Genomic DNA, 10622 nt, shown 5'->3' with positions numbered 1-10622 from the left:
AGAGAAAAAGTCACCTTCCAGAGAGGAGGAAGATGTGGAGATGGGGGTGGTTGGAGGTTTGAAGAGACTCAGAAAATGGGCAGAAGCAAAGGAGGCTGCAGGCAGAACCACAGTCTCCTCTGTGAGGATATAGCTACAGCTGAATGCTATTTTCTGCAGCTGGTGCTGGTGACACAGTTAGCCCTGCACCTGGACTCTGGACTCAGTACACTTCTGCTGGGGCCAGCCACTGTCTCTAGAAGCCAGATGATGCTGCCATCTTTTTTGCTTCTAGAAAGAATTCTTCAGCGTCCCTGCCTTTATACATCATTTGATGTAGATGCAAATTTTCGTTAGGAGACATCCAATTCACTGAGTCTGGGTCATGTACCCATGCTGCCTTCCTTACTGCTGGGGGAGCCAGAAAAGTTGATATTTTCAGCTTTTAAAATTGGCAGTGCATTCTGTCCCCAGCAAGATTCATAAGGTGGGAAGGGCATTCAGATCCTCGGAAGTCCAACAAACTAAAGATGAACACCTCCCCCTCTCCAGCCACACTCTGGACATGAGTGCCTTATGTCAAATCCAGGGCAGCTTTCTTACCTGGAACTGGCTGTGTTCTTTCTTAGAGTGCAGGTTGGTGCCTCTGAGATGCATAATAACAAATAAAATAGTTATCTCAAAGGGTGGTCCACCCCCTTTGAGAACTTCCATGCTGGGGGATTTAGTGTTCAGAAAGTAAAAAACAGCTTTTGCTCAAAGGGTGGAGTTCTAAGAAGAATATTTATTCTGTGGCCCAGCTGATTTGAAACGACACTTCAGCTTAAAACTCATTCAAAAAAACAAAAACAAAAAAAACAACAAGAACAAAAAAAAGAATATGCTAACTAATAAAAATGAAGATGTTGAGTCAATTTAAGTGACCATTATTAAGCGCTATAGATATGCACAGCTGTTGTCAAAAAAGTGTCTGAAGTACCCTGTCCTTAGTAAGGATATTAGAAACATAGCCAAAAAGATAGTTTTAGCCTTAGGTAAAGCTGATTTAGCAATGGGTGCTGAACCTAAGAAAGATGTAACAGAGGGAGAAAGAAATAGATATGACAACTAAGTAGAACAGGGCCATTGTGAGTGCAGGCCAGAAATATTACTCTTTAGGTGAGAAGATATTGGCCAAGAAGAGGAGACTGGAACATTGTGGAGAGTGTAGCATTATTTAAGAAAAATGATGATCACATTATCCAGAATCTGATTTAGGACAAATTATCATTGCTGAGAAATATTTTGTTGAAGTCATGGTGTATGTCACTTATACATATAAAATATATAAAATCAATATATTTTTAGGAGTTGTTGAGTCTAAAATAATATAGATTCAAGGAAGATTTAAATAACTTGGTTGCTGGTTATTAGAGTCTTTAGTTAAATTTCTTTGTCTTGGAAGGACATGACTATATTATTTCCTTTGTCCTGTATCGTTTGTCAGAAAAATTCTTAGGCTACTTATCAGTTCAGTGAGTGAACCAAATGTCATATCTAATTTTCTTGTAAATTAGCAAAAAAAAAAAAAAGCGTGAATGTGAAAAAGTGAGTTTTACAAGGAGCATCAGGCCCTAGACAAAAATATTCCATGACAGTGAAAGTAATTACACGGAGTAAGGTAAAATATAAGACTCTATATGAAATTGAGCTCAGAGTTCTTGGATTCCAGTGGGCTTCAGCTTATTTAAAATCACCATCAACTTTGTAAATTATTATGGATAAAATGCTCTTGAGTAACATACTTTAGTCGCAAGTTCTAAATTTGAGTCTACTTAGGGAATAATGATCGATGTTCACAAAGAGGGCATATCATATGATATGTCATCGATCTTTTATTCTACAGAGTTAAAAATCCGTCAGTAATAAAATATAGATGCAAGTGCTTCAACTTTTCCCTGTCTTTTGATTTTTTTTTTTTCTTGAAATCGTTCATTAAAAAATAGTGGGCTTGCTATTTTCTAAGTTATTGGCATGATCCAAATCTTGAGACTCAAATTTCATTTAGGAATTTTATTTCTCCTTTCCTTTCCAGTTTTTATACTAATCTTTGCCTTCTGCTGTCTTGAATCGTAATTCCTTAAAAAATATATAGGGAGAGGTGGTGTTGGTATTTAAATTCTGGGCAGGCTGTCATGTGGGATAAACAGTAGCTATCTTTGATGCTTCAAAGGCTGGGACGAAGACTCATGAAAGGAAGTTTTAACAAAATACCGAGGAAACATAGAATGGCTTGAACTTGTCAGGAATGCAGTGGGTTACTTCTCAAAAAGAGATTGAAGGGTGAAGTTTCTTACCTTGGGTGAAAGATTGAACTAGGGACCTCTTGAGTCCCTTCCTGTAAGTTTCTGGAATGATCCACCTTCTCTCCTCCCAGGTGAGCAGGTGCTTCTGGGAAACAGTAAGAGGAGCTGAAGGACAAGGTGACTTTTCTCCCAACACTTGCTTTTGATGGTGCCAGGGTCTGGGTTTTATGGTACAGATGATAATAAACCCACAAGAAAGAAGTACCCTTGCTGAGCCATTAGCAGATGTGCAATTTGGACCAGGATTAAAAGGATCCCTTTTTTCAGGCCAGCTGAGTTGTATTTTCATCACTAGGCTTGATTGTTTTATGAGGATTGTACTTCATTTTGGAAAAAGTTTTCAAACACGGTTACTAAAATGGAGTTTAATTTCACTCAATCTGCATCTTTCTTCTCAATTAAAGCATTTCTATAAAATTAACTCATTGGATAAAATTTTCAAATGGGCAGCAGCCATAAAGGAAATTTATTTAGTTCCTTACTTTGGAACTTATTTTTTATAACTCATGTTTGTGTTTTTACATTGATAGTGGGAAATGTTTATAATTTAGTTGATTAAAATGTTTTAAAACGTCTCTCCACAGGTTCTTTATTAATGACAAAGTCAAAAAGATAACTTTATAATGGGGAAATCTAGTGGACATCTTCTTAGGCAAGTGACCAAACACAGCATCACTATTAATAGGACAACCTGACGTCATGAGCCCCCGGTATGATGCCATGAGAGGAATATGTCACACAAGTAGTAATCCTACCAGAATGCTTACCCTGAATTGGATCATGAGAAAACAATCAGACAAATTCAGATTGTGGAACATTTTAGGATAGTAAGGATCTGGACTCTTCCAAATGTTAACGTTAGGAGAGACAAAAACCGTGAAAAGGCTGCTCTCGATTGAAGAAGATGAAGGAGACTTGACAGTAAATGCTGCATGTAATCCTTGAGTGGATCCTGGATTGGAAATATACAATGGGTGTTACTAGGAGAATCAAGGAAATTTGCATATGGACAGTATATTAGATAAGATTTTTGTATAAATGGTATAATTTCTTAGGCATCAAAATGTTGAGTTTATATAAGAGAAATGTCCATTTTCTTGGGAGATATATGCTGAAATAATGTCTGAAACTTACTTTCAAAGATTCAATAACACCGTGTGTGTATGTGTGTAGCTGTTATTTCTCTGAAAGTTGCGCCACTTTGCCTTTGCTTTTCTGCTCCAGTGACTCCATTGCCTGGTACTTTCCAGCTTCATAAAGGGCCCTCGTTTACATCACTGAGTCTCTAGCATGAGTCATGCATGCCTTGAAGTATTTTGAGTCATCAAAGAGCAAACATAAGTAACTGATAATAGAAATTTAGCAGAAGGAGCCATTTAAAAGGCACATAATTTTAAGTTATCAAGCAGAAGAGAATAAATCCATATCTGTTGGTTTAACATGCATGAACCCGGCTGTGAACCCCCTTTGGACACCACTCACTCTGCCTCACAGCGACATTTTGAATCTAAATCTCAGAGATTTGCCACAGAACTGGAGCACTTGGCAAGAATCAGCTGCAAGTTACACCTCAGTGGTGGTGCTCGAGAAAGTCTGTCAGTGCAAACGGGCTCAGAAAAAATAGAATGCACACTGCCGGTAGTCAGGGCACGTAAATATATGCTAAGGAACCTCAGAAACTGGTTCCTAAGGTGAAAATGAGAGGGAAACAGTTTAAGGTGGAATGCCCTATCTGATAGGTGCTGGCAGATGAGTTGGTGGAATCAGTGAGCTTATTAAATTAGGTGTGGGTGGCAGGCTCATATAACAAAGGGAAGGACACACTGTGGCCTGTCTCCACCTGATGCTAGCTTTGGGATTATTATCTGCTGTCAAAGGGGTCACACATTATCTCAGAGTATGATGAAGGGAAACAAAGAGAGTGGTCTTCTGAGGCCATGAGGCTGTTTCATTTATTTGGATTTTCAGTGGGAGAAAGTGCAACTTTGGAAAACAGTTGCATTCAAATAACCCTTGAGATGTATTATAACGTAGCTCCCCACCTCCAGGCTCCCTATAATGGAAATTTAGCATATTTAGAAATAACGATGTTTGGAACTATCTGACAATTTATTTCTCCTAAGATGAAACAGGTCAGATATTAAGTACCTGATAGGTTCTGTGGCATAGTTAATGGTCAGTGAGTAGGATACACGTAAGCTCAGGATTTTTACACCTGCAAGATGTGGGCACATTATGTAACCTCTTGAAGCCACACTTTCCTCATCATTATTGTGAGGCCTAAATGCAAGAATGTTTGAGAGGTGCTTAACATGATACCTAGAACATATTAATGATTAAACCATAAATTATTGAATAAGTTGGGTTTTTTTTTGATGATGCCTGTTGCTTGACATCAGACTTCTTTGAAGGTATAGACTTTAAGATGCTGTGTAGACTAGTTTAAATATAAGAGTATAATGAACAAAAGTATGACAAAGATTATTGTATAGATTTGATGTAGAAAGAAAAATGATTTGGTTTTGCACATAATAAGTTTGAGGAACCATGCCCAGGTAGAGATGTTAGAAATGGGATCTGGACCTTGAGAGAGGTGTGGCTATATGTGTGGCCTTGGGAATCAGTCAGCACCATATAGAGATGGTCTAGGTTGTGGGTAGATGAGATGACTTTAATAACTGTATCTCCTTTGCTTCATCAGCTTTTCCATGTGGCCTATATTTTAATCAAATTTGCAAATTCTCCTCGTCCTGATCTTTGGGTCTTGGAAAGATCTGTAGACTTTGGAAGCACCTATTCACCTTGGCAATATTTTGCTCGTAAGTAATCTTGCCTACTACTTTATAAGGGGCTTTAATTATTTGCAGCAGATTGAGACTTTGGATTTAACTAGAAAATTAGTCTCTCAGTGTGGCTAGTTAGGGACTGGTCGATTTTAACTTTCTAGATTATCCTCAAAACATCCCTATTACTCAGGCATGTGTGCATTAGTTGCAAGGGTACACATCCAGAACTGAGGTTGAAGTGCCTTTTATGTTAACAGTTCTTGACACTATTTAGGGAGAAATAGTGTACCTGTAACTGGGGCAGAGCTCCAGTCCTTTTCTTTGTATGCAGAATTAGGAACTTAGTTTTATCTTTATGGAGCCTACATTTCACATAACTTACCTTGACCCTATCATTTTCACTAATGAAGAATGTCAGTGTCTGATGAATTGGGGTGGACAGGAATTTTGCTATAAAAACATTGGGTCTTCCATCAATGCTCCTCAGAGAGTAAGCTTACCTAATGAGGAGTGAGAACTTAGAACTACATCTCCAAACGTTGCTTTTGAAAGTCCAGTGGGCTGAAACAGCTTGGTATTTTCTTTCATGGTCTAAAAACTTCACTCTAAGCTTTTATCTAAAATTTTAAATGTTTCTGTGCTTTTTTGTGTATTTTCTTAAAGAAACAGAATTATTTAAGGTATTTACAACAAGTTGATAATGTTTTATTTTATAATATGAAAATATTTCCTTCCTAGATTCTAAAGTAGACTGTTTGGAACAATTTGGGCAGGCGGCAAATACAGCTATCACACGAGATGATGATGTGCTTTGTACTACTGAATATTCCCGAATTGTACCTTTGGAAAATGGTGAGGTAAGTAGATTTGGGAAGCCATAGAGATAAGACTCAGAAATAAACATGAAAATTTCAATGTTTCATAATAGCAAAACTTGCACTTTCAAGGAAATCTGACAGAGATCATGATGAAAACCAGTGCTTTTTTGCTTTTTTTTTTTTAAATTGAGGTATCATTAACATTGGAAATTCTGAGGTCTTTGATTTTCCTCTGGGAGTCCACATTCCGGATTCAAGGCCCACAGGTCTTGGACTCTCTTTTTCTGGTGCAATATTTAGAAAGTGGGTTCTAGTAATTGAGGTGAAGATCCCTCCCACTGCTTCACAAACACATTATCCCTGTAAAGTGAGGAGATGAGGGGTAGGTGGCAGTGATAATCCCTGATCCCTTTGGGTGGCAGTGATAATCCCTGATCCCTTTGGGATCATTGGTTGGGGAGAAAAGAATGGCTGCTCTTCCGGGTTGCATTTATTCCTTGTGAAGTCACCAGACTATTGTTAGGGGAGGTGGGAAAACAGGTGAGGAGAACAGAGGAGAATGCCATGGAAACTGTGAGGCCATAATGAGCATGAAGTGAGTTTCAAAAAATGTCTTTAAAGGGTGTTGGTCCCCCTATTTAGGCAGAAATATCTTTCTTGAGTAGCTCTATCCAGTATTTTACAATGAGTGGTGCACTCACCATATCTCGAATGGTTGGGACCTTCATTTTATATAGATTTTTCAAATCTCCTTCACTGTCTATAGCCAGAGACTTCCTTTTTCAACCTTATTTAGATTTTTCGATTACTTTGGCTTTGTTTCTTTGATGCAGCTTGACAAAAAGTTGTTTCCTTATGTTTATATATTTTAACATTATACTTTCGACATTTCATTGTATTACAGCCCCACAACTACACTGATAGAACAAAGAGTTTGAAAATTAAATAACATCTCCCGAGAGCCCTGGTTTTAAGGACAGATTGCCAGAATTCAAACGGAAAATGGAACTAGCCGTAATGTTTTTAGAAATAAACATAGATAGAGATCCAAGACCACCTACAGACATCTACTAGCTCAAAGAAACCTTGTGCTTTGGGCATATGAGTTGTTTTTAGATACTTGCAGCTAAATTTTGGTGAAAGGACTTATCCTCCTTTATGTGTGTATGTGGTTATTTTAGGTTGTGGTGTCCTTGATAAATGGTCGTCCAGGTGCAAAAAATTTTACTTTCTCTCATACTCTGAGGGAGTTCACCAAGGCAACAAATATCCGCTTGCGTTTTCTCCGAACTAACACCCTTCTTGGACACCTCATCTCCAAAGCACAGCGAGATCCAACTGTCACTCGGCGGGTGAGCAGTGATTTTAAGTGCCTCTGCAGCAGCTTTTGTTTCTTTTTTTTTTTTTTTTTAGCTTACCAAATTAATTGCCTTGTACTCTTTCATGTAAACTTTACAGCCAGGAATAGTGTATGTGTAGGAGTTGTTCTTATCTGAAATACAAGGTGTAATAGTAAAGTTTTATTGTTGAAGAAAAATCATTACATTCAAAGAAGATAAAAGGCAAGAGATGACAGCCAGCCTGGTATTAGTCTGATATTATAACAAACAATTCCCAAGTCTTAGAGGCTTAACAAAATAAAGTTTCATTTTTTGCTCATGTGACGGTCTAATGTGCCCAGCAGGTGGGGTCAGCTTCACACAGTCATTCAGGGAACCAGGCCTTGTTATCTAGAGGCATAGCATCCTGTAGGGCCTCAGAGTCCTCCTCTGGATTCCCTGCATCTGGTCAGCAGATGAGGAGAGAGAGAGAGAAAGGAGAAAGAAGACCCATATGCTCTTAACCACACAGGTCACTTCCATTGTCAGGAATGGGTTGTACAGACCCACGCAGATGTGGGAGGCTGGGTAATGTAATCTAGTTGAAGTAGAAGAGACATAGACATTGGTGAGCACTAGCACTCCTACTGTGTTGGATATACAGCCTGAACGTCTCTCATTCTTAGTGTCTCCTGGGCACAGAGGGAGCCATCAGAATAAATACCCTGAGCTCACTCTTCTCCCACTCTCTGATTTCCTGCTGATGCCTCCCATTGGGCAAGCCCAACAGGAAGCCATAGGACAAGAGACCCTTAATTGCAGCCCTTAAAGTTCAGCTCCAATGCAAAGGGCAAGATGGAAAAAGGTGGAGAGTGAACTTGGAAGGGTGAATGGAAGATGTCCAGCACATCTCATAGAGTTTGGTTTCTTATGTAGGTAATATCAGAGAGCTGGGAAAGGAAGGGAGAGAGAAAAATAAGTTGCACTATAGCCTTTAGCATTTTCCAGAAAGGCCTGTTATCTTGCATATTGGTGGCCTGGGCTTTCTGATAAACTGTAGCTGGACTGTGTTTCTATTCCTCCAGGTGTTTTGAAGCCTCCATAAATGTACCGCACCACTTTTTTTTTTTTTTTTTTACTTTAATTGTCTTGGAGGTGTTGCAAGATTTGTTCTCAGATGTGTATATATTTCTTTTCACCTAAGAGCATGCAGTCTCCTCTATTAAGTGATTTTTAGTGGAGCACACAACAAATACAATCTTGAACCCCCAATCTACGTTGCTTCTCTGAATGGAGGAACAGAATATGAGCTATCCTATCACACGCAGCCTGCGTGCTGCTGGGGTGAAGGCTGATTGTGTGCTTCTGTTTCTTGCTGCTGCCACCCTTATCCCATATGTGAAGAGAAACTTCCATGGTGATCAGCACAGAAGCCTCTGAGTATTAACATGTCACAGAAAGCCCTCGAATACTGAATTTATCCAGATTTACAAGAGAAGATGTTAATCCTTCAAAGTAAGACAGTGCCAGGAAGCTTAGACACTTAAAACAGTTTTTAAAGAGGAAATCAGAGCAGAACCCCAGTATTAAGTGACTAGGGCACTTTAAGATGACTAATCTCAGCCACAACAACAGAAAGCTACAAGAACCCTCCTGTCCTTGTGAATTGAAACACTTTTTCACTGACAGGTATTCTTCTCACAGGCAGTGTGATCCCAGTGAGAAAGATTATTCTACAGCCCCCAAATTACTCGCCAAATCCTGTGCATCTCCCACCAAATCTGAGAAGTAAGGGAGCTGGCAGACAGTGCCACCTGTTGTTGCTAGTGAAGAGGCCTCCAACACACTAGAGCTATGCCTTGTCTATATGATGACCTAGCCATAGTTGTGGCCTGGTTTAGTGGCTGATCCTCGGCTGGATACGAAGCTCGCTCTGTCCGGCCTTTGGCCTTATTAACTCTGAGCTAGCAAGGCTTTATCAACTGCTGGTGGTCCCTGCCAGACTCAGCGTTGTATCTGATCCATCTTTGTAAATATTCTTTCCCTTCCTGGAGCTTGCACATACTAGGTGCAAAAATTTTGCTGTAAAATTTTATTTTCGGTAAAAAAATATATTCAATTTTTGAAACCCAGACTTACATTAAAAAATAATATAGGAAGTACTTAATCCCTTTCCAAAAGGCTATAGGGTATGATTCTTTTCCCTTTATGCCTAAAGCATTTGATTTTTAAATATGTACAAGTTCAGCATTATGCTATTAAGTTTGATTGAGGAATGCATTTTTTTGGTAAGACAAGTTACATCCAAATGTGGCTCCCTTAGTGTTAAGGCAGGCTCAAGAGAACAGGACAAAACAAACAGGGTCAGTACAAACCATGAGTTAAAGATTAATAATGTTGTCTACAGCCATACTACCCTGAACAAGCCCGATCTTGTCTGATCTCAGAAGCTAAGCAGGGTCAGGCCTGGTTAGTACTTGGATGGGAGACCACCTAAGAAGACCAGGTTGTAGGCGTTAAAAAAAAAAAAAGTTTAGTAAAGTTTATGTTGCCATTTAGTAAAACTGACGCATTTTATTTTCTGTTGCATAGTATTATTACAGCATAAAGGATATCAGCATTGGTGGGCGGTGTGTTTGCAACGGCCATGCTGAAGTATGCAATGCAAACAATCCTGAAAAACTGTAAGTACATTGTACAGATTGCTTTTAGCCTTGCTATGAATAAGTCTAATTGTTTCGGTGGATGTTTGCATCCCATTAAATATCTCTAATGTCCTCGCCTCACCCAGATGATGCCCCAGACAGGCACAAATAATTAATTAGAGTTGCCAAGAGAAATAAAACTTGTCATCCCTGGTCTAATTTTCAAACCCTTGTTCCTTTTTTTTTTTTTTTTCCGGTAAAATACACACAATATAAAGTTTACCATCTTAACCATCTTTAAGTGTACAGTTCAGGAGAGTTAAGTACATTGTGCAACCAATCTCCAGAACTCTTCATCTTGCAAAACGGAAATTCTATACCTCTTAAATGACAACTCTCCATTCTTTCCTCCCCACAGCCCCTGGCAACTACCATTCTACTTTCTGTCTCTATGAATTTGACTACTCTAGTTACTTCACAGAAGTAGAATCACACAATCTTTGTCTTTTTGTGACTGGCTTATTTCACTTAACATAACATCATGAGGGTTCACCCACATTATAGCATGTGTCAGTATTTCCTTCCTTTTTGAGACAGAATAATATTTTATTACTTATATATTTTATTATTTATCCATTCAACTTAGGCAACTGCCACCTTTTGGCTATGAACATGGGTGTACCCTTTTTTGTTTTTAATTGAGGTATATTTCCACATACAATAAGATTCA

General features: G+C 38.8%; 1 protein-coding gene and 1 pseudogene across 1 annotated transcript in view; both read left to right on the top strand.

Moving 5' to 3' along the window:
* Positions 1-10622, top strand: part of LOC105292306 (laminin subunit alpha-3-like) — a 171503-nt gene that overhangs the window by 64688 nt on the left and 96193 nt on the right. The window contains exons 4-7 of the mRNA XM_023530840.1: positions 5026-5143; positions 5849-5967; positions 7110-7280; positions 9840-9931. Of these exons, the coding sequence (XP_023386608.1) occupies positions 5026-5143; positions 5849-5967; positions 7110-7280; positions 9840-9931 (500 nt within the window). The remainder of the gene's footprint in view (positions 1-5025; positions 5144-5848; positions 5968-7109; positions 7281-9839; positions 9932-10622) is intronic.
* LOC111739948 lies at positions 9647-9763 on the top strand (annotated as a pseudogene).

The sequence above is a fragment of the Pteropus vampyrus genome, unplaced genomic scaffold (assembly GCF_000151845.1).
Source record: "Pteropus vampyrus isolate Shadow unplaced genomic scaffold, Pvam_2.0 Scaffold55, whole genome shotgun sequence".
NCBI classification, from domain to species: domain Eukaryota; kingdom Metazoa; phylum Chordata; class Mammalia; order Chiroptera; family Pteropodidae; genus Pteropus; species Pteropus vampyrus.
This window is presented reverse-complemented; position numbering and strand designations above follow the sequence as displayed.